At 35.7% G+C, this 24,745-nt stretch overlaps 1 protein-coding gene across 1 annotated transcript; it reads left to right on the top strand.

Moving 5' to 3' along the window:
* Nucleotides 1-1,356: 1,356 nt before the first annotated feature.
* SAV1 (salvador family WW domain containing protein 1) lies at nt 1,357-24,485 on the top strand. Its single transcript, XM_037054271.1, has 5 exons — nt 1,357-1,778; nt 4,445-4,888; nt 13,317-13,587; nt 16,336-16,479; nt 22,993-24,485. Exons 1-5 carry the CDS (start codon nt 1,685-1,687, stop codon nt 23,192-23,194), a joined length of 1,155 nt encoding a protein of 384 aa, XP_036910166.1. The 5' UTR covers nt 1,357-1,684; the 3' UTR covers nt 23,195-24,485.
* The last annotated feature ends 260 nt before the right edge of the window (nt 24,486-24,745 follow it).

The following is a 24,745-nucleotide window of genomic DNA, read 5'->3' as shown; positions in this document are numbered from 1 at the left end:
TCTTGTCTGTTTTATTTATTGCTATACTCCAAGTGCCTAGAGCAGTGCCTAGCATAGTGGGTGCTCCATAAATTTTTGTTGCTTCTGAAATGAACTGAGAGTTCTGTACCAAGGGAGTGTAAAAGATTGCAAAGAAGAAGACACAGTAGATAAAAATGTCTTGTTTGTTCATTGCAAAACAAGACTTGACCATCATCCCAATCATGTATAGTAAAAAAATCATATTGCTTTATGTCTCTTCTAAGATGTTCTTTTTAATTTTAATTAATTTATTATTTTAAAAAATTTTATTTTTAGAGAGGGGAAGGGAGAGGGAAACATCTCTGTGGTTGTCTCTTGAGCACCCCCTGCTGGGGACCTGGCCTGCAACCAAGGCGTGTGGAACTGAACCAGCAACTCCTTGGTTCACAAGCTGGCACTCAATCCACTGAACCATACCAGGCAGGAGTCTTGTAAGATGTTCTTGATCTCAGAGAAAACATTCTCCATAATCAGACTTGATTTGGTCACTGAAAGCTGGATCCCATCATATCTTCCAAATGTTACCCAAATTTGACAGCTCGCTAAGTTCGAAGAAGAAACTAAGGTCCACTATAGATTTAAAGTGCCAGAACTCGACCTTTAATGCTCAAAATCCTCTAAATTGTAAGATTGTAATATTTCACTCCAAAAGGAAGTATATGGCTATTAAGTATAATGATAATGATTAAGTAAAATTTGCTAACATGAAATTTATCTTAGTAAGATGTAGTAGAAACTCCATTTTTCCCCTCAGTTTTTCCTTTATCAGCAAGATGCACTCCCTGGCACACAGGAGTTTATGGATTTATATTTAATTTGTACTGAACAGGTCAATGTTCTCAACAGCAAGAAACATCTAGATTTGTTTGGTCTGGGGGTTGTGGTCCTTCAACTGTATTCACGTTCTGGGTTATGAGCAACCTGTACTCATTCACCAGCCCCATGAAATTCCAAGAGGGCGTCTGCCCTCCAGGATGACGACGGGAACGCGCCGCTGGGGGAGTCACCGACTCCCTCGAAGTAGAGGGAAAAATCGGTGGGAAGAGGGGGCTGCACGGCTTCAGCTCGCGACCTCCCGCGCTCAGGGTGGCCGACTTCGTTCCTGTCCTTTCCGGTCCTCGGGACCTCCTTCCCGCTGAGGAGACGTCAAGGCAGCCGCTGCTTCTCCAGGCCCACGGAGGGGCCAACCCGTTAGCTGAGAGCCGCCCGGCATCCCGCAGTCACAGCCGCCTCCCGGCCGGGGTGGAGGAGGGGCGACAGCGGCAACTGCGCAGCGTCGAGTTTCCCAGAATTCCCAGCGGCCGCGGGGAAAGTTTACAGGACGTAGGCGGCGGCGGTAGCTGTAGCGGTCATTCGGCGGCCCGCGGTGGATCATGGCCCTGGCCGGTTGTCCCTGGCCTCCCCTCACGGAGTCCTCGGGCTGCGTCACTGAGCGGGCAGACTTCCGGGAAGGAACTGACAAGCGACTGAGCGGCGGCAGGCGCGCTTAGCGCCCCGAACATGCGGCAGTCCCTGCGGGCGACCCCGGGCTGCGGAGAGGCGGCGGCGGCGGCGGCGGCTCGGGAGGGAAGGAGGCGGCGGCGCCGGCGGAGGTGGCGACGAGGACGGCCGGCGCCCGGCTCGGAGCCCTAGGGAGGCGCGGTCTGGGGCCTCGTCGACCAGGATGCTGTCCCGAAAGAAAACGAAGAACGAAGTGTCCAAGCCTGCCGAGGTGCAGGGGAAGTACGTGAAGAAGGAGACGTCCCCTCTGCTGCGGAGTGAGTGTCGGGCGGGGCGCACTGCTCCTACCTGTCCTGGGCGGCCGCGGCTACCCGCTCCTTTTCGTTCCTACTGATCTCTGTGAAAGGCTGTTTTGTTGTGTGGGTTTTTAATTTACTGTTTTGTTGAAATCTCATTATGCCTGAAGTCATGTTTGTTACTTGAAACGAGCAAAGACTAAGAAACTTAAATTAGTTCCCCCCTTCCCTGAACCCCCCACTAGAAATAACAAACTTCCCTGTCCCCTTACGGCAGAATGTAACTGGTTTTACTGGAAGAAGGAGGTTCTTTAGGAAAAATGTAAATTACTAAGTAAAAATGATTAGACGGGGGCACTTGTTTCCTCTTCTAGATAAGCCCAGATATGCCTTGTGTGTGCAAATAGTGCGGGTGCCCAGATATGCCTTGTGTGTGCAAATAGTGCGGGTGTCACCCGCTCACGCTGGAAGTTGTGCGAACTCTTGGCTCCAGTTCCTTAGCTCTTAGCTGGATGCAAACGCGAGGAGGTGAAAGCTGACCGTCGCTGCTGTAGCCGCTCCCCAAAGCATCACCAATCTTAGATTTCAGGAGAGAGGAACCACAAGCCCGTATATTTGGCTACATTCATGTGACGTTCTTAAAATAAAAATCCCCAAGGACTCCCAAAAGATGAAGTACTCAGAATGGTTTCTGTCATATTTTAGGGAAAATTACCAAAAGTTTTTTTTCTCTTAACTTTAATAGGATATATTTCTGTCGCCCCACTCCCCGCACCTTTTTTTCTCTTCAATTTAAGTGACACTGGTTTTCCAGCTGAATCTTTTAAATTTTTAATTGTTGCTGTCTTTAAAATTTTTTAAACTTGCTGTGTGTTCAGAACATTTGAGAGGTAAGAAGCTAATATTTTGGTGCTCATACTGAGTGCTGGCCCTTTGTGTAAGTTTCCTTCTTGGAAGCTTGTAGTAACCATTACCTCATATTTTAATTGGAAAAGCTGTTCATAGAGATTCCTAGTGTTTGCCCACGATCACACAGAAAAGGGGTGGAGAACATGTTTTTCCATTATAATCACATCAACGTTCCAGATTTAACCTTGTATTTGCTATACTTTCTTATAGCACAACAAAGTAGATCAAACAGGTATACCAGTAACCAGAAACTTGATTTTTAAACTTTTTTAAGGGTACATTTTTAAATGTTCTCTTACATTTTTAAATGTTTAATGTTCTCTTACATTTTTGGCAAAGTTTACAATAGATAGCTTACAGTTTGCTGCAAATAAAGTTTATTAAACATTGCTTGACATCATGAAATATTTTTGGCATACCTTTAAACAAATAAGTTGATATAGTATTTTTTTAGCTTTAGTTTCATCAGGTGTTGAGCCTTCTTTATTTGAATATTAATTTCTGTCTAGAGTTTGCTTCTGAAGCTTATTAACGACTGCTCTCTAATATTGTTTACTTAATCATCTAATAAAGCAGTCTCCAAATCCAATTTTCTTGATATTTTAAGGGTTTTGCTTTTTTTTTTGGATGAGAAAGGAAAACATTGTTTTTTGTTGTTGCACTTTATGCATTCAAGGGCTGATTCTTGTATGTGCCCTGACCAGGGATCCAAGCTGAAACCATGGCGTATCGGGAGGACACTCCAGTCAATGGAGCTATCCTGCCAGGGCTCAGGTTATTTTTCTTTCTAATTAGGAATGTCCAAGCTATTTAAGTTATGTGTTCTGAAATACTATATCTTGAAAGCTATTGCGTTACTATTCTATTTTGACTTATAATTACTTGCTTTGAAGGAGCCGTAGTTTCAGGCTTTATAATTCTTGAATGAGTTCAGCCTTGTGTACTTTTATTATTTTATTTTATTACTTTATTTATTTTATTTTATTACTTTTATGTACTTTTTATTTTTTAATTTTCATAGCTAAATTTTTGTCTTTCTTTTTTGATTACTGTACTAGTATTATTTAATTCTAGGAAGGAAGACTAGGTTTATAATTTTAAAATCTTTTTAAAGGAATCCACCTTTATACATTTGGGAATAACATTGTGTTCTATTTTGTTTTTGAAATTGTGTTTGCTTGAAGAAGGACTTTGTGGAATTTTGAATGTGAGGTGAAATCAACAAAACAAACTATAATTTTAAATTATGTTAGTAACAGATTGTTTTCTGTTTTTACACATGTATTCATGAACATTTCATTAATATGTATTTCATAACTAAGTATATTGATATTTTATCATAAAGTATATGTAAGTATGCAGAATATAGTTGATTTTATACATTTATGCAACATACAAGTTTATTCAAGTGGAAGAATATTAATCAGCCTCAATTTTAAAATACCCAAGTACTATTTTCTTTTTCTCATTTAACAATTACTTTATTTTTTTATAACTTTTTTTATTGTTGTTCAAGAATAGTTGTCTCCATCTCCCCCACCAACTCCTCTCCACCCCAGCCATCCCCACTTCCCACCTTTGATCCTCCCTGCGCTTGGTTTTTCCCATGTGTCCTTTATAGATGTTCCTGAAAATCCTTCCTTCTTAAGTACTATTTTAAGTAAAAATTTTTAATTGTGTTTTCTTTAGTCCATTGAAATTTTGCAGTGATAGATGTAAATGAACAACTTTTAAAAAGAATGATTGAAGTGGTCATTTTATTATTTGCTTCGTTATAGATCTCATGCCTTCATTCATCCGGCACGGTCCAACGATTCCAAGACGAACTGATATCTGTCTTCCAGATTCAAGCCCTAATGCCTTTTCAGCTTCTGGAGATGGAATAGTTTCAAGAAACCAGAGTTTCCTTAGAACTCCAGTTCAAAGAACACCTCATGAAATAATGAGAAGAGAAAGCAACAGATTATCAGCACCTTCCTATCTTGCCAGGAGTCTAGCAGATGTCCCTAGGGAATATGGCTCATCTCAGTCATTTTTAACAGAAGTTAACTTTGCTGTTGAAAATGGAGACTCTGGTTCCCGATATTATTATTCAGATAATTATTTTGATGGTCAACGAAGGCGCCCACTTAGAGATCGTACACATGAAGATTACAGATATTATGAATACAACCAGGATCTCTTCCAAAGAATGCCACAGAATCAGGGGAGGCATGCTTCAGGTAACTTAGAATTAGACCTACTACATTAGGTTTATTAACACTTAATTTAAAAGATGCTCTTCTGTGAATTTTCTTGGGAAGCCAACAGATGTTCCTAGAGAAATAATTATTGTGCTAGTCTTGTTAAGCCAGCTTGCAAGTGATTATTAACCTACACAGAGGGAAAGAATTTTGTGTTCATTTATTTTATTAACTCATTTTACAAAAACTTGGTACTTATTTGAAGGCTATCTTGACTCTTAACAGTATGAACCTTGAAAACCTAGTTAACTCAAAGTCTACAGTTAGATTGAATCTAGATTTAGTTGGTAGAATGGGAAGGTTAGGGTTTCAAAGAAACTGCGCTTGAACCAAGGAAAGGAAAGGCAGATAAGAAGAATTGGGCACAGTAGGTAATTCCATGGGCAAATGCATCATTACTTAGCTAGAACCTTCACTATTTCTCTTAACAAAACTGTTTTTGTAGTTCAATAATTACTTCCCAAGTTGGTCAGACAGACTGGTGAAATAGTTAATTGTGTGTTAAGCTGTCTTTTTGTTGTTTTCTGAAATGGGTGAAATTATTAGTCATAAGTTTTTGAAATCTTTCTATATTTCTGACTTGAGTATGCTTACACTAGCAGAAGAGATAGGAGAAACGCACAGTTCATTTTAGTCCTAGAGTACTGGAATACACCATGACATTTTTTGTGTGTGTCGTTATAATTAAAGTCTGTATAGTTTAATGTCTGTCTGTTTCTTCAATGGGTTTCTTAATGTAATACACTATGAGTAGTTTCAGTGACTCTGTAAACTTCTATTTGGTGGCTAATATTTTAAATGTTAATGAAGACCTGACCTAGGCTGGGGATGTTTGGAAAGGGGGGGAAGTAGGACATATCTGCTTTGATGGAACTTGGCTACTAATGGGGATATAAGGTTGAGGGAAAGAGAATAGTCATATATGATTAGTGTAGCACCTGGTCGTGTATAGGAGTAGCTGCAAAAATAAATGGTTGAGTAAGTGAGTGAATTCAGAGATTTCAAGTCTGAAATCTTAAGACAGTTTTGGTAGCTAATGGGTAGCAGGAATTGTAATTTACAACAGTCTGTATTATTAATACAAATTATTGTTCTTTGCACTCACCTTACCCATGTGTATTTAAATTGCAAACATCACTAATAGTTCGTAACACTTTTCTGCCTAAACGAAAGTATGAAGAATTAGTAATACTAAGTTAAAATCTCGTTTTAAAATTCTTATTTGCCAAATACCACTGAGAAAATACTTTAAGAAATAAGTTTCTGCCCTGGCAAGGTGGCTCAGTTTGTTGGAGTGTTCTCTCATGCACCAAAAGGTAATGGATTTGATTCCTGGTCAGGGCATATACCTAGGTCGTGGGTTAGGTCCCTGGCAGGGTCTCAGGACACATATCTAGGTTGTGGGTTAGATCTCTGATCAGGTGCATGTAAAGGAGACAACAACACATCAATGTTTCTGTCACGTCTCCCTCCCTCCCTACCTCTCTTTTTCCTTTTACCCCCTCCCCCTTCTCTCTAAAATCAATAAACATATCCTTGAATGAGGATTAAAAAAGAAAAATATTTCTACTGATCCTCTCTTAGGAGCTGTCTGACAGTTTTTCTAAGTCTAATGACAAACCTGAAAACAATTTTTTTATTCGGGATTTAGAAATAAAATGTAAGCTAATTTAGATACATTGTAAAATTAACAAATGTCACTTTTTAAAAAATCCTTACCGGAGGATATATTTATCAATTTTAGAGAGAGAAACATTGATGTGAAAGAAACATGGATTGGTTGCCTCCCACATATGCCTGACATGGGATAGAACCTCCAACAGAGGTATGTGACCTGACCAGGAATCCAAACCTTTTGGGGTACGGGTCAATGCTCCAAGCACCTGAGCCACCCTGTCAAGGACAACAGTGTCTTTTTTTAAAAATTGCATTTATTGCAGAAGTTATATGTGCTTGAAAAATTTATATGAGGGCAATATGATTAAATGTTCTAATTTTAGAAAAAGAAATAGTATTTTGAGGGAGTTTCTTAAGTGGCAGTGAAGGATTAATAATCAATTACTAACCAAACAAAAAAGCCTAACAACTGTCTTTTTCCAGAGGGGAAAAATGTGAATATGAGACAGTAGCTGGAAGTTTCTTGAATTCATCTTGAAAGATTTGAAATTTACTATGTTTTCAAGATTTATGCTGGAGAGCAAGGAATTTGAATGAATTGAAAGGATAAAGTAAGTTTGTGGGAGGGTAAGGATGTAACATAGACAGATTTATTTTCACAGGCTTTAAATTTGATTGCTGTTACTAATATATTGGGTTGGCCAAAAAGTCCACATGCTTTTTTTCCATAAAAAAGGATACACTTTTAATTTTCACCAATAACTTGATTAATTTGGATATTTTGAATATGTCAGCTGTCTCCCAGGGGGTATCATGTTGATTGTACTCAATTAATGTCTTGATTTAATTGCTGTCAGCTTCAACTGATCTACCTGCCCACAAAGTATCATCCAGCAAGAAATCTCCCAACACGGTACCTCAAAAACCACTTTTGACATATTTGATCAGTTACAGCACATTCTCCATACACTGCACAAATATTTTTTTGTATTTCAGTTGTGTTTTTATCTCTCTTGAAATAATAAAAGCATAAAAGCATATGCTGAAAATGTTATGTATTTCTTCCATCTTCAATATTAAAATGACTATACAAAAATTCACCACTTTTGTTAAGTTTTTATTTAAATGCACAGCTGATACGACAGCTGTCACAATACGATCTAACAAAATTGTTTCAATGAAGATAAAGATAGCTAAGTGTTACTAGAGTCATCTTATGGAAAAAACCAAATGAACTTTTTGGCCAGCCTGATAATAAGCATAAAACATTTATAGAAGAAGGGTGGTAATTCCTGCCAATTAGTTACTATTTAGACTTTCCAGAACACCTATGTCCAGAGTTAAATTCATCTTACCGGATTTAGCAGAAGCATAAAAATAAGTTGTATAATGTCTTAAAGGGTTTTAGGGTCTAGCAAGTTCTATATTTAGCTGTAAAATTTGACCTTTACCATTTTGGGCAGCATATCAGGCACTTACTCTATGGCCAAAGGAAGGAATCCTTCTGTTAACAGGAAGTCTTTAGTTAGAATACTAAAAGCAGATTAATTTCCGTTGTTTTGCACTTAAGTATTTTAGTTTCATACAGTTTTAAGTAGCAGACTTTAAATTTATTTTTAAAGACAAAGACATCAAGTTATAAAAATAAAAATGGAAAGTGTTAGGCTCTACAAAAAAACGCTGGAGTTTCCGTTTTTTTCCAGGATATGCATAAATATTAGTGAACCATAATCATCTTTTGAGGAGGGGTATTAGTATTAATCATTAAAAATATAACTTTATTTTGTAATTATTTTGTAGAGGAGGCAGTTAGCTTGATTCAATACTTGGGTCTCTTTATCAACACCACAATAATAATAGGGCTATAATGTTTAGTAGTTATTACCCAGAAGCCTGTAGACCTTTAGAATTCCAGATTCCATTTTGTTCTCTGTAGCTGCTACCAAATTAGGAAGTTAGAATTTTTGAGCTTTGTCTGTAAGGGCAGATCTCAGATAATCTGCCTGGGTACATTAGATTAAGGTCTTTGGAGACAAGTCTAGTGAGAGCTTAGTAAAGAGACAAAATAATTTTTTCCATGTCTTTGGGAAATCATGTATGGAATGGGCAAAAGTACGTTTACAGTTGTGAGTATGCAAAACAGTAGATCTATTGTAATAATCATAACCTGCATGTCTTTTTCTATCCTTGTATTTAGTTTATGAGTGCTTTATTTTATGTAAATGGAAGTTATTTTGAGGATTATGAATGCCACTCATTCTTTTCTGAAATCAATTGAGATGATGAAAAATGAATTTTTTTCTTGTAGCTTAGACACAAGTTCTCATTTTCCACTGATTGAGTTAAAAAATTGGTAGCTTGTTTTTTCTTTTATTAGTGGCAGCCATATTTTTCTTTGAAGAGTTATAGATGATCTATTGTTGCTAAGATAACATGGTTAGTAGTACTATCACTCTATGGTGTGTGTGGCTTACTTGATTGAACTTTAGTTTCATCTCCTATAAATTGGTTGTAATTCTACTACTTTATTACAGTAGTTTTGAGTATGAAATAGTACATATGGAAAGGGCCAGGGACAGAATAGACACTCATAATTGTTCATGCCCTTTTCCCAGCTTTGGCGTGTTTGTTATTGAAGTTTTTACTTTCAGGCTGAGCTCAAGAGTGGAGGTCTGGTGTGTTACAGCTTGATATAGCCTTTTAAAAATTTTGTCTGCTAGACATATTTTACTAGTAGTAATGTTTTATATTTTAGATAAGTGGTGTCCATTCTAATAGGTTTTATAAACTTATCCCAAATTATAGTTTGAAAAAAATTTAATGTACATGGCTCTTTCAAAAAGTACAAGTGGAGTGTGTCATGAAACCAAAGAACTATTCGTGGAGATTTCTAAAAAGGTAAAAAATTATGATTCCAAAATATGGCATTGGTAAATCTGATGAGACTATATGGCAAATTGTTAAGGATTAGTTCCTGGAAATGAGATTTTACAGAGAGGTCTTTGTGTTTCCTCTGAATGTGAATTTCTAGTTTATCATGCTTTAAATCTGCTGTTTGGTACATATTGTTGTTTAAATGTAGAAGTGCATTTGTTTCTAGATTTAATCAAGTCTAGTATATGGAACTTTGGATTTTCTAAGGAGATGAATGAAATTGTCACAAACCTTTTAATACTCTCTGATCCTGTACAGTTTTAAACTACTATGAGTTCTCTCTAGAAGGTGTCCAGCCATGTAATATGAAAAATAGAGACATTTATTGAAGATATAAGATACAAGAAACATTGTACATAGGACAATGATGCCTCAGGTCCCTTCAAAGTAGGACCCTTGGGACCTCACACGGTTCTTCCAGTCTTCATCAGATGCTCCATAGTATTTTCCTGAATCTCATCAGTGGTCTGAAATCTCTTCCTTTTCAAAGGTGATTTTAGTTTTGGGAAAAGCCAAAAGTCACAGGGCACCAAATCTGGTCTGTAGAGGGACTGAGTCACCTGGGTGATTTGATGTTTTGCCAAAAAATGTGATACATGAGTGGGTGTGTTTTCATGATGAAGCTGCCACACACTATTTGTCCATAGCTGCAGCCTTTTGAATCGTCTGAATAGTTTCCTCAGAGGAATGTTTAAGCTTAATGCAAATTTTGATGCAGATTCATTGCTCTACTCGCTCAGTCTTTTTGAATGTGACCACACAGTACAAATGTTCACTTGATGACGTTTGCCATCTCACTGACTAGTATAGTGAAGTCGTCATTGTTCACATATGCTCATTCCAGTCTACTCTCCTTAGCTGCCAGGTTATATCGATGTGCAAACTAAACTGCTTTTGTTATGTTAGTGGCTGGACTTTTTCCAGATGGACCTCATAATTTTGTTTTTATTTTTATTATTTTTTAGACATAGAAGGAGAAAGGGAGGGAGAGATTTGTTGTTCCACATATTTATGCAATCATTGGTGGTTTCTTGTATGTACCCTGACTGAGGCTCAAACCTGCAACCTTGGTATGTTGGCACGATGCTCTAAGCAACTGAGCTACCCAGCCAGGTCCAGGTTTTTTTAAATAATGCTGTTGTTATAAATGTATACATTTCCAGGGGGACCTTTGTCAGACCAAATGTTATGGTTCTTATAACTCTATATGAGTACATTGAATTGACCATGTGTATATGTATATACTGGGTGAGGCAAAAGTAGGTTTATAGTTGTATGTGAACAGTTTATTCTGTATTATTATTTATTAATTATTATACCACTTTCCATAGGAACAACTGTAAACCTACTTTTGCCAAAGCCTGTATGTATGTATGTGTGTATGTATGTATGTGTGTATGTGTATGTATGTATAAAATTTTTTTTAAATGTTGTCCTAGGTTGTGGCCAGTAGTACATTTTTAGTGATGGAAGTATAAAAAGTATAAAGCCATTACATACTTATATAATGTAATCTCAAAGTTATTTGCTATGCGTGTATCTTTAGTACATTGGCTTATTTCTTTTCTATTTAAATATTTTCTCTTTAAGTCCTGAAGTTCCATAAATTATGCTTATTAAGTAAACCTTCAGTTGCAGTTTGACAGAAGCCAAGGTCAGTTTCACCAAAAGTCCTTTGTTCTGTTCTCTAGTGACCATCTGCTTTAGAAATGTATCCTTTTCTTCCCAAAAGGTACTAAGCAAGAGTTATTGTTTTCTTGCATTTTCCTTTTTGCCACAATACTTTGTAAATGATGTGTACATTTTATTCCATTAGTTCCAGAGACACTATAATCAGTAATGACTGATTTCTCTGTGATGTTAAGGTTGATCATTCAACTAGATGAACTTCAGGATGGATCATTCATCCATCCTGAAGTTCTCCTTCAGCCTTTCACCTAGTGATTGTATGTCCTTAGCGAGATCCATGTATTTCATTAGGTGTTCAAATGGTGATACTCTAATTCTGTCATTTCTTCTTTATTAGTTGGAATTCTGTAATGAAGAACTTTCCCTTATCAATTACTTGGCCCTGGTCATATAAGACAGGATAAATGCTAGATTTTTTATTTACCGTTGTTTCAGAATAATGAAACAACAGTATTAATTTCAGAATAATGAAACAACAGTAAAGGTAACCAGTGAGTTACCTTTATTTTAGTGTCTTTATAAACTCAGGAATTTTTTTTTAAGCTTAACTCCAAGCTTTATTTGGTTAAGAACCCTTTGCCTGATGAAAGGTTATAAAAATTTATCCTACTTAAAAAAGGTTTATGGGTTTTTTTTAACGTTTTTTAAAAGATTTTATTTATTTATCTTTAGAGAAGAAAGGAAGGAGAGAAGGAGAGAAATATCAATGTATGGTTGCTTCTCGTGAGTCCCCTGCTGGGAACTGGCCTGCAACCCAGGCATGTGCCCTGAGTGGGAATTGAACCGTGATCGTATGGTGTGCAGGCCCGTGCTCAATCCACTGAGCTACACCAGCCAGGGCAGTTTTATGTTTTATATTTGGTATATGATCTATCTTGAGTCAATTTGTATATAAGCTGGTAGGTATAGGTTGTGATTAATTTATTGCATATGGATGTCTGGTTCCAACATTTATGGATAAAACTTTTCCTCAATTAAATTACCTTTTCACTTTTGTCAAAAATTAATTGATCATCTATGTGTAGATGTATTTCTGGATTCTGTATTTCATTCATCTGTCCTTTTGACAATACCATATTGTCTTGATTACTATACGGTAAGTCTTAAAATCAGGTATTAATGAGTCCTCCAACTTTATTCTTTAAAAAATAGTTTTGGTTTCACTAGTTCTTTTTTTGCCTTTTCCTCTACATGTTGCAGTCAGCTTATCTATATCTACCAAAACTCCTACAGGAATTTGGTTGGAATTACCTTAAAACTAAAGATCATTTCAAGAAAAATTGACGTCTTAATTATTTTGAGTCTTCTAATCCATTAACATGATAGGACTTATTTCATTTTTCTTAGAAGTGTCTTGTCAGGTTTATATATAAATGTTTGATTTTTTTGAACTACTGTAAATGGTATAAGGAGTTAAATGTTTTCAATTATTGTTGATATATAGATTTGATTTTTGTAGGTTAATCTTATCTCCTGCTACCTTAATAAACTTACCTAGTAGTTCTAAGGCACAACCAGATTATTTTTAGAAATTATAAACTGGGAATAGTTTTACAAGTTCATTTTGCTGTTTTAGATGAAATGTGAAATCTAAAATCTTTAATGAGATGAAATTTTCTCTTGCTCACTTTTTCTTTAGCAGTATGCATACTTAAGTATTAAGTAGCTTTGCTAGTAGTTAAATATTAACATGTTCTGGTGATGGAAGTATCAACCAGAGACACCCAATTTCAAAGAGGAAGACTGCTTCCTCCCTCTTTTTGTAATTAAATAATAGTAAACTGTCTATTTAAAAAATTTTTTATTGATTGATTTTAGAGAGAAAAAGAAGAAAGGAGAGAGGAAGAGACTGAGAGAGGGAAAGAGTGTCAGAGTCACTCTTAGTCACTCTTGTTGTTCCACTTATTTATGCATTCATTGGTTGATTCTTGTATGTGCTCTGACTGGAGTTTGAAACCACAACCTTGTTGTATTCAAATGATCCTCTCCCAGCTGAGCTACTCAGCCAGGGCACGACTGACTAATTATATGAAGAATTTTATTTATACTGATAAAACCATGAATTTTAACAGAAGACTATATAATCAGGGTAATTAATTTTGGAACTGTTGCTCAAATAGCATCTTTTTCACTTTGAGTACTTGTTCTGTTTTTTTCTCTTTCTCAGGTATTGGGAGAGTTGCTGCTACATCTTTAGGAAATTTAACTAATCACAGTTCTGAAGATTTACCCCTTCCTCCTGGCTGGTCTGTGGACTGGACAATGAGAGGGAGAAAATATTATATAGATCACAATACAAATACAACTCATTGGAGCCATCCTCTTGAGCGAGAAGGACTTCCTCCAGGATGGGAGCGAGTTGAGTCGTCAGAATTTGGAACCTACTATGTAGATCACACAAATAAGAAGGCTCAATACAGGCATCCCTGTGCTCCTAGGTATTGACTTTATTTTCAGCTTTTTGTTTTGAGATGTCTATTGTTAGATTTCAAGATCATGTATCCATCAAAGGGAAAGGTATTCTGAAGTTTAATATTTGAAAGCTTTGTTTTTCATAGTTTATGATAACTTTCTCAGGACTTCTTTTTTATTAATGAATGACTTTATAATTTTTTTCAAAAAAAGCTATTTCTCTTTAAAGTACCTCAAAAACAGGCTCAGTGTTCTTATGATCAGATACTGCTTTAATATGCCAGAATGTTTTTGTTACAGATACTCAGAAATTGAAATTAACCCAAAACATCTGCCTTTTTATATTTAAATTCCTTTTAGTAATACAGACCTATTTCTTAATGTGTCAAAATATATTTTTGGATTGAAACATCTTGCTGTTTTTATTCAGTTTCAGACATTGTATGTTCTGCTTTTTACCATAACCAGGTGAAGAAAGTGAAAATGAGAACTGCACAAAACATCTGTTTAGTAAATGTAGCCAGTGATCCTTTGGGCTATTTTGATTGATGATGGGCTTATTAGTCGATCTTGCTTATGGCCAGACTTGCAGCCCTCTGAATACTGTAGTCAGTTGTCACATGTGATTAAGCACTTGAAATGTGATTAATCCAAATTGAGATGTGTTGTAAATGTATTAAATACTCTATATTTCAAAGCATGTAAAAAGCTAGTATTGATTTAATAATGAATTTGCAAGTATTCCTAATTAACTACATTTGAGTTCTCAAGAACTGGATCATAAAGTTAAAAATGTATAGAATATCATCAGCGTGTTGATATTTTGTTTAGTATCATCTAGCATAATACAGATCTTTGGTTGTAGCAGACGTTTGCATTTTTTAGAGTAAAAGACAGAAAACTACTTGAACAACAATTAAAATTTTAAAAATCATTATGAAAATACATTTTAATATTATTGCCTAGAAAACTAAGCTTTATCATTGTATTCTGATCATTCTTACATACCTATTTGGACTTTCAAGTTTGAAAAGCAGTTTTTTCCTATGATTTCATTTAGTGGCACTCAGTCATTGTTTATTCAACAACCGAAGTTATCATCCCTTTAGAAGAACCAGACCAGGCAGTCTGCCTGTGTTGGGCTGCGGCCCCTTCGCCTACTCTCTGTACCATATCAGACAAGATTCTGCCTCCCTGGTCTCCATTTTCAGGCCTGTGATATGGGGGTAATAATTCAGAGCCCCTCGTATTCCTGCGACATTCCCAGCACCCAACACAGAGATGGGCACAAAGTGGGAGTGTAGCAGATGTTTATTGAACAATGGAAAAAAAATATGGTTATAGTTTCATCAGGTAGCAGAGAACTTTGTGGTTCAGAAAACCAGATTTGAGAGTATATTGAGCTTAAGTTTCTGTTCATCATCATTGACCTTACATTACTACATGATGTTTATAGTTTCCAAAGCATTTTCATAATTAGTTTATCTGCTTTTTTCTGCAACTCTGTAGACATTAAACAGGAGAGAATAAACACCTTCCTTAAGCTCACAAAGGTAGGTAGTATTAATAGCTGTTTGATTGTCTGTATTGTACTAATCCTTATACAGAACTCTTGACTTACTTTAGATCACTTAATCATGAGGACAATCATCTTTGGTATGAATTTATTCTGTTTTATAAGTAAGGAGGCTGAGGCTTAGGGAAGTAAAGCAGTTTTGCCTACATTCATATAATTTCTCAATGGCTGTCTGCTCTAGGCATACCTCGCTTCAGAGCCTCAGTTCTCCCCTACCCCAATTGTGCTATCAAAGAATATTTCGCTTTACACCTCCTTATGAAAGAAGAATTAAAGATAACATTCAGTGCCATTTGCATACCAATTTTTACATTGTTAAACACAGTCTAAATCTAACACTTCTTTTAATCTCAGATTAGTATTGCAGTGACCTTTTCTGATATACACACAAATCTTAATGTTGGAAGGCAGGCCCACTTACAGTTTTGTTCCCAGTCCTGGAATAGATCATTTTGGCCTCCCAGACTTCACCTTCAGATAGTTCCATGCTTTCCTTAGCATTTTCCTATATAGTAGTCCCTTCTCTGAGTTGCTATTCTCTTTCTGCACCCAACATGTACAGGCTAGTAGAATTAATTAAAAGCATGCTTAAGAAAAAGTCTGATATGAAATAGGTTTTAATCATCTCTTAACTCCCATATGTTCTCTTAAGGTGGTAAAGCAGAAAGGAAATACTACACTTAATATGGATATTTCAAGTACTCCTAACTGTACTAAATATTTTAAACCTCCTTTTCAGCCTAAAGGATGAAGAAAATATCCATTGTCATTGTGAGAGAAAGTTATCAACCTTTCCAACATAAATTTACAGCTAATTACTAATAATTACAGGAATTTGTGGTTCTTGTTTTAAGTTTCTGTATAAAGATTACAACTTAGCTCCAACTTTTTTTTACAGACTTTGAAGTCATCCTTGAGAAGACTAAATACCAGCTGGAAGAAATTTCTTAAAAACATGTAAAGATTTAGCTTAGTTTATACCCATCACTAGTGACCTCTGCTAGTTTCTGAGAGAAGGTGGATTTTAATTTCCTTATAGTATGATTTTTTTTTTAATGCCAGACTTTAGACTTTCTTAGAGGGAACTCAGTTTGGTCACGAGGCTTGTTTTAAAAAATGCTTAAATATTACTTATTTTTTATAGTTCTTGTTTATATTAGGACCCTTACCCTAATGAATGTCAATTCTTTCTTCTTAGTGTGCCTCGGTATGATCAGCCTCCTCCTGTTACCTACCAGCCACAACAAACTGAAAGAAATCAGTCCCTTCTGGTACCTGCAAATCCATATCATACCGCAGAAATCCCTGACTGGCTTCAGGTTTATGCTCGAGCCCCTGTGAAGTAAGTGAACTTACAGCACGAATTTTTGTTGAGGAGTAAGTGGAGAACTAAATAGAGTCTCTGGGCTGCTTAACTCACCTGGCAGATGTTTTTTCTCTTCATAATATTGGACTTTTAAATAATATTTTATTTGAAGAGAGGATATTATAGTTTATAAAGTTGATTAGAAATATGTTCTGCAAACATGTTTTGAATCTTCACTTTGTATGCAGAACTGAACTATATTAGGGATATAAGAAGAACCTTTCCATTCTCATGAGGGGAAATTGAGTTGCAAATAAGTGATATAAGACCTTGGCATAAGAGTAAGGACCCAGGTAAGTCCTAGGTACAGGGGTGAAACAAAACAGGACAGAGAGGTGTTGAAATGTTACAGGTAGTGGCTGCAAGTGCTGGAATAAAATGATCTAAGTTCACTGATACTTTTTAGCTGTGTAACCCTGGGTAGGAAGTTTAACTTAATTTTGTCTTCTATAAGTTGGGGATAGTGATAGTACCTATACTTAAGGTTATTAAAAATTTAATAAAATGATGCATCTAAAATATATATCACAGTACTTTACACCTAGAGAGAACCTAGTAAATGATTATTACTGTTATTGGGGATAGAAGGGTAGAATAGTGGTTAAATAGCTCAGGAAGGAAACAATGTGATTTCTGGCTCCATCACCCACTTACTAAATGACCTTGTACAAGTTACTGAACTCAGATCTAAGTATTTTTAATCTACTGAAATGTGGGAATAATAAGCTTACCTGCCTTTTTTGGTATGGTGAGATTTAAAAATGATCATGCATTTTTCAAAAGATTTTATTTATTTATTTTTAGAGAGAGGGGAAGGGAGGGAGAAGGAGCGAAACATCGATGTGCCAGAGAAACATTAATCAGTTGCCAATGGGGGACCTGGCCCAAAACCCAGGCATGTGCCTGGAATCGAACCATTGACCTTTTGGTTTGAGGGACAACGCCCAACATAACTGATTTACACCAGTAAGGGCTGATCATGCGTTTTAAAGCACTTGGTGCAGTGGCTGCCATGTGTAAGCCCTTATGAGTGGAGCAAGGAAAGCTGCACTGAAGAGGAAAATAACATGTTCTAGTTTTTAAAAATGGCTGAGTTTGCTGGACTCATTGAGGGTATTTACTGGGTGCCATAGGAGGCACTGTTCTTGGAATGTAATCATGAATGAATTAATGAATCTTGTCCTCAAAGAGTTTTTCTCATCTGGGAAAACAAAAGTAAGTACTCAGTAGCCCAGCATGATAAAGATTAGTAATAGTGTTTTATGCAGTGTGCTATGATTTCAGAAAAGGGGATGTTTGAAAGTAAAGAGTTGATTATCCAGTGCTTCCTGTGTGCCTTATTGTGCTAAACTTCTAGGCATGTTCTCTCATTTAATCTTCCCAAAACCCATTTTGCAAGTGAAAAAACAGATTTTTATCTCTGCTTCTGTCACAACTATTAAATGGTAGATTTCACACCTTTTTTTAAAAAAGATTTTATTAATTTTTAGAGGGGAAGGAAGGAGAAAAGGAGAGAAATATCAATGTATGGTTGCCTCTTGTGCGTCCCCTGCTGGGAACTGGCCTGCAATCCAGGCATGTGCCCTGACTGGGAATCGAACCACAATCCTCTGCGCAGGCCCACACTCAATCCACTGAGCTACACCGGCCAGGGCAGATTTCGAACCTTTATCTCTAACTTCAAAGATCATTAACTTTGTCACTGGTACTTTCTTATTTAACAATAATTGTCATTTACTTAGCAGCTATTAAATTCCTGGTACTTTGCTAGGCGTTTTACATACAGTTATTTAATGTACTTGTATTTTTAATAGTAAGGTAAGATTCAGTTACCAGCTTTTGTAGCCTTACTCTTTATTTCCCTTCTGTATTTCAGAAACCAAAATTTATCAGCATAAAATAGTCCAAAGAGTTTTAGAGAATTTAAGATGATTGGACAAGGAATTTGGAATAAAATAATTAAATCTTTCATGTTCAGATAAAAGGAGTATAAGACCTTTTGCGTATACTTTTTGAAATAGTAACTCTTTTCTATGGTTATAAAGGATGATCACTGAAATAAAATTCCTAAGAGGTTAAGCCAACTCTGATTTAAATTTTTACTGTACTGCTATGTATTTACTGGCCCTTTGTGTCTGTGTGTGTATGAACATACGAATATGCCTTTAATTCTTTTTTCTTGCAGCACTTGTTATTGGCTTCTTTTCAGACTTTTAATGTGAATAGTCAGTAGATTACTTAAAGGATATGCTTTATCATTATTTGACCATAAGTCTTGTTATTTAGGCCAGTTTAACATTCTCATAGTTATTGTTCATTTACTATGGATCATTAATTTTTGGTCAACATAAACATTCCCCTACATTCCCTCTATTCTTCTCAGTCTATAAATTAATAGCTGAAGATCTGTGGCCTGATGCAGAGAGACAAGAGGATCCTTGAGGGTTGTGGTATAAAAGTATCAGTTCTTTTTTTTTACCCCAAAGTCAACTTTAATGTAATTTTTTTAATGTTTAATTTTTTTAATGTAATTAAAAAATTCTTAATATTAGATATTCTGCAAGGGATACATAGTGCTTATGTAATGTTGGTTTTAGTTTACTTGAAAATTAGGTACACATTTATCATAGAAGTTCAGCATGGTTGGGCGTCTCGGCTAACCTACAGAAGCTTCTTTATGTGATTATATGTCTATACAGATATAGGAATGGGATTAGGAATGTCATGGCAGATGGATTTTTCTTCCCTTTCCCTTCTTCTTTTACTCTTTGTCCCCCCATTTAAAAAAATGAATTTATTTGGGTGACACTGATTAATAAGAATATATAGGTTTCGGGTGTACAATTCTATAATACACTGACTGTATATTGTATCATTTGTTCACCAACCTAAGTCAAGTCACCTTCCATTACTGCTTATGCCCCTTATACCCTCTTCTACCTCCCCAAGCCCTCTTCCCCACTGGTAATCACCATGCTGTTGTCTGTGTCTGAGTAGTTTTTGTTTTTGCTTTTGCTTTTGCTTAATCCCTTCTTCTTTCACTCTTGAATACAACTTGACCCACTACTGTATATAGCCTTTATACACATGCTCATCCTTTTTGGGGGGAGTTGGTAAGGTTGAAGAGGTTTACTCTTTGTATTTGATGTTATTTCTACTCTACAGTCATTGTTAGAAAAAAATAACATAAAAAGCGTTTCTTTGGGGGGATAAAAGGTAGTACTTTGATAGAATTCCTTGCTTCTTATGAAAAGAAGGCCAAAGATTGTAATTCCTTTCATATCTGGTTCTATGAGCTAGCTATAAAACTTTAGGAAACTAGTGACCTTCCCCCCCCCCTCCCCCAACTAGTTCAGAATCCTTCCAGAATGGGCCAGACTGGAAAAAGAGAGCAAATACTACTTTGCTGAAACACTTAAAAGTCTAGAAACCTGTTGCTTTTCAGTTGTTCCTAAATTTTTATCCCTAAAGAGTGTGGAAGTGGTTAATATTGTTCTTTCAAGAAATGGTAAACTGTTATCTATGAATTAGATGATGGGAATCAATTACTTACCAGAAAGAGAAGTGTTAGTAAAAAAAAACAACAACACTAGGCTTTCTTCCTCTTGTTTAACAATTGACAGTCTTCCAACTTCCTGAAATTTTTGTTTCTACCTCTAGCAATAACTTACCAAAATAATGATTGTGTATACTTTCACAACCTGAATTAGAAACACATTATGTTTTGAAGTTATTATTTATTAATTTTAGTGGTTATGATTGAGTCTACTCACAGAAGTCTATAATGGATCATATAACTGTAAGTAAGCCCAACTACCAGATAAAATTAAAAGATTTAATCATTAACAGAAAGAGGACTGTCAGGAACACACTTTCTAATATTTCTCACACACACCCCAACACCAGTCCCCAGTAGCATTGTGGCATGGATTCTATCTTACTCCTGTGGCTTGGTGGTCCTGCACTGTCACCACTGACCCAACTCTGGGTGTAAGTAGATAGAAAGAAAGAGTGGGCATACTGTTACGGGGCCAGGTGCAGGGAACTTAGGCTACATTATGATAGCTGGAGTTGAGAAAGGTAGGACTTTTAGCTCCTAAAAGCAGCATCCACTGCAGTATGAACACATTTTTTTTTTTGGTAGCATTATAGCAATAGCTATTTCTATCCATGGGCTATTTATTAGTAATGTTTGGATAGAATTCTGTCCTAGAGAAAAAAAACAGCAAAAGAGATGCTATAAGAATAGGCTACTGGTGGGGGGTGGGCTGGGATGGGGGTGAAGGACAGAAAACTGTACTTGAACAATTAAAATAAAAAATAAAAGAATAGGCTATTAGAGTGGTTTTTACAGCCTATTTTCGAAATGATTTGCTATATATTTAGAGTATAAGTGGCTAAAAGTTAAAGTTGGGTAAGTAGATTATTTGGCTAGTTAAGGAAAGGATGGTGATTATATTCTTAAAAAATAATCAGGCATATTGGGATGTATTATAGGCAGAAGAGAAGTAATTATATAGAAATTCCAGGGGCAAGAATTTGGAATGGAAATTGGTGTGTTGTGTACTTTTCTCATCTCTGCTCTTCCGTAGAGTGCTTTTTCTTTTTCCCAAAGGTTTTTCGCTAATTATTTTGATTTTGTGCTTCTATCCATAATGCTATTCTTGATGCTAAATACTGATTAGGAGGTTAGAAAATTTTCTGAAACTTTTTATTTTTTATAAAATTTGAATGCTTATACAAAATATTTATATCTTAAAAACAAGTACATTTAACCAATGTATTCATCTCCTTTTTTTCCTTACTAGAAAGTACACAGATGATAAGTGAGTTTTAATGTTCTTACATTATAGTTCACCACCTGGCATAAATTTAAGCATCTTGCAGCAGTAGGCGTTGCTGAATGCCCCTTAACTGTGGGATTCATATTCTGGAAGGTTAATATTTTTGTTAGGAATTATGAGTTTGTTTCAAACAAATAAGTAAAATCTTAAGCTGCATGAATGGCAGATGTTCTAGAAAACACTTTACAACTGTTTCTTCATGGAGACTCAGTGAGTCTATCTTGCAGTATCTCCCTGATGTATGTTGGCAAGTAGTTGGAGTTTCCTACTGAGAATATAAAACTTTCTACCAAGTTAATCTATTAGTAAATTTGTAGCACTCATTAACTAATTAAATGAGTAAAATTGGGGCTGAACAAAATATGTTTACCTTGTGGTTTTACATATTGTACTCCTGGTATTCCTGGTACATATACCCAAGTTAAACAGAAATATATGTCAATGTGCCAAGCACAGTATTTGGCTCATACTTGCTGCTCAGTAATTCTTTACTGTTTAAAGTAAAGAAAGGCTTTACTTTTCTTTAAAAAGCCTTTTAAAATTTATATTAGGTGATCCTTTTGGAATTAGATGGTAAATGAATTACCAAAGGACCATCAAGTAGGAATAATAAATGATCATTAAAAATAAATTCAGTAGAATTTATAATCAGAGCTTCCTATTATACCAGCTCTGCAGTATTTGGGAAGTATAACTTCACTATCATATAGATATATATGCCTTGCTCTAGTTCAAGTTTTTGTCTAGTCTAAGTATTAACATTCAAAACTATTATTTTGAAGTGTCTTGTTCCGTAGTTCTCTTTCTGCCTGATCTTTTAGTCACTAAACAATTTTGTGTAGCTTCTGGGTTTCAGGGTTTTTTTTTTATCTGCAAAATGAGAAAAGTGGATTAGAGTGCTGTCTTTCAGGTCAAAGTGTCAGATACTGCTTTGGTAGTTTTGTGGCACACTTGCATCTCAGTATGCAATCTACTATTGAAGAAGGCCTTCTGAGATGCGTATATAATCTTACATGAGTCCTTCCCCACATTGTGGCATCTTCTACAGTCTACTTATTCTTTTTGAAAAGAGCTTATTTCCTTTCGGCTTGAGTTTTTCTGTTGTTTGGGTTTTTTAAAAAATACTGTATACTCAACCTCAAACTCAACCCATGAGATGGTTCTTCTTTCCTCTTCTGTTTAGTTCCTTGTTTGCTGTAATGAACATTCCTCAAAAAGCTCTATCAACACTAATGACCTTGCCCATTTTTATGTATTGTTGTTTGCAGGCACAGTGTGGTCTAAAGCATTCTCAAGTTCCTGACAGTTAGCCTTGGAGGAACTTATGAATAGTATAGAATGTGTTCTTCAGAAATTATAGAACCACGGTGGTTTGAAATTTGTTTATTGTTATCTGGTGTTCATATTAGAATAACTGATACTTAAGATATTTAAAAAATGGGTATTACTTACATTAAAATGAATAGTAGTTTCCTCCTCTCCCTAAAAAATAGTATAGATAGCAGTAAATAACTCAGGTATTTTCAATTATGGGTTATACTTTGTTTAGTTTTAATAAAGTTGACATAAAAATAGACCAGTTAATTACGTACATACATATTTATGTATGCACTCTGAGTGTATATATGATTGTGTTTTAAAACAGATATGACCACATTCTGAAGTGGGAACTCTTCCAGCTAGCTGACCTGGATACATACCAGGGAATGCTAAAGCTGCTTTTCATGAAAGAACTGGAACAGATTGTCAAACTGTATGAAGCCTACAGACAGGCTCTTCTCACAGAGTTGGAAAACCGCAAGCAGCGGCAACAGTGGTATGCCCAGCAACACGGCAAGAATTTTTAAGTTAATTTTTAAAAAGTAGAATTTGTTTTTAAGGGCTTTAAAATATTTTCAGATAAAAACCTGCAAACAGTTACTTTGGTTAATAAATGCAGCTTTTTAGAAATTGTAATATTCTAATTTTACATGTATTTTGTTATTAAAAATATGTACTCTTACTGAGCAAAAAATAGAAAAAGTTTATCATTTTAAGAGCCACCACGGAAAACTTCTAAATGTTGCATATTAGGAAACTGCTTTGAATATTGGCAGAGACGAAGCAAGAAATGTCATTATATACTAAATAGGAGTGATCACTTGGTAGACTCTTACAGTAGCAGGACCTTTCTTTCATAAACAGAGATAACCTATGCAGTATTTAAAAAAAGATGTTTACTGCTTTAGTGTGGAACATTGTCTGGAATCGAATGCTTTAAATGTTTACTATTGTGTATAGTTCAGAATATAAAATGGGATTTGGGACTTCTATTGTGATAAATTTTTATATATAATTTATGAGATTCTCCTCCCCCTCAAAATATAAAAAACTCTCTTAAATGTGATGAGAATGTATTTTTGTGTACGAAAGGGTGAAGGGCTTGCAATCTTTCAGGAATAAATTTAGGCATAAAGCCTTAGCCTGTGTGGAAAAGATACACAGGACTTGAAGTTGCTAACATCACTCCTTCCTTCTGGCCAGGGCTCTTAACGGCATTTAGGAGCACGGCTCTGATCAGACACTGGAGGCCCCCCGCGGAGCGTGCTGCCAGCCTAACAAGCTGGACTGGGCTGCCAAAAATGACAGGCAGGGGTTTATTGAGAAAGCTTGGTCAATAAATTGATTTTACTTCTCCTTTATTTTTTAAGAGTTTGTCAAGGAACTTTAAAACCCAGTGTTTGATTTTCCTTTTGATTTAATGCTTACTAAGACATTGTTCATAATTTCTGTAGTACATTTGATTACAGACAAATTAATGGCACTTCTAGCCTATAAGTGTCTAGAATTCCATGAATTTCAACATTAGTGGAAGTAGTTCTTCAGTTATATTTCCATGTGTTGTAAATATGTGAATGTATTTTTAGTTTAGGTAATCTTCTAAAATACAAAGCACTCCCAGTAAGAGAGCAGTGAGTTTGAATTGTTGATAAAATGTTGAAAATGTTAAATGTTTGATTTTATACAACAAGCTTATTAAATATATTTTTGTGGAAAGTAAATGTGTTTGACTTCATGTTTTATACATAGTGCTATGAATGTTTGATTTTTCATAAGAAAAATCATAAGGTACATAGGCAAAGGAAGCAATATATTGAACAGGGTATTGAAAAATGAAAATAAGCTAGAATTTTATCAGTGGGGAAGTTACTTTGCAGGGCATGTGGTCAAACTTTTGTAAGATTTAAGTTTACATATCTTATGGACTGTCACAGGCTTTTCTATCTGAATTATTTTTTCCTGTTACGCCTTACTTTATTATGATCTAATTACATTACAGCTAGGCCTTTTCGAAGAAAGTTAGAAATTACTAGAGCTCCCAGGTAAGGGGCATTACTTTTCTTTTTTCATCACCACAC

Source organism: Sturnira hondurensis, unplaced genomic scaffold (genome assembly GCF_014824575.4).
Source record: "Sturnira hondurensis isolate 20B ecotype Veracruz unplaced genomic scaffold, ASM1482457v3 Scaffold0008196, whole genome shotgun sequence".
Taxonomy (NCBI): domain Eukaryota; kingdom Metazoa; phylum Chordata; class Mammalia; order Chiroptera; family Phyllostomidae; genus Sturnira; species Sturnira hondurensis.
This window is presented reverse-complemented; position numbering and strand designations above follow the sequence as displayed.

Bases quoted from the DNA above. Each gene is read 5' to 3' on its own strand.
- SAV1 (XM_037054271.1), top strand. From the start codon at position 1,685: ATGCTGTCCCGAAAGAAAACGAAGAACGAAGTGTCCAAGCCTGCCGAG. The intron at 4,889-13,316 runs GTAACTTAGAAT...TCTCTTTCTCAG, and splicing joins TCAGGGGAGGCATGCTTCAG to GTATTGGGAGAGTTGCTGCT. The intron at 13,588-16,335 runs GTATTGACTTTA...CTTTCTTCTTAG, and splicing joins AGGCATCCCTGTGCTCCTAG to TGTGCCTCGGTATGATCAGC.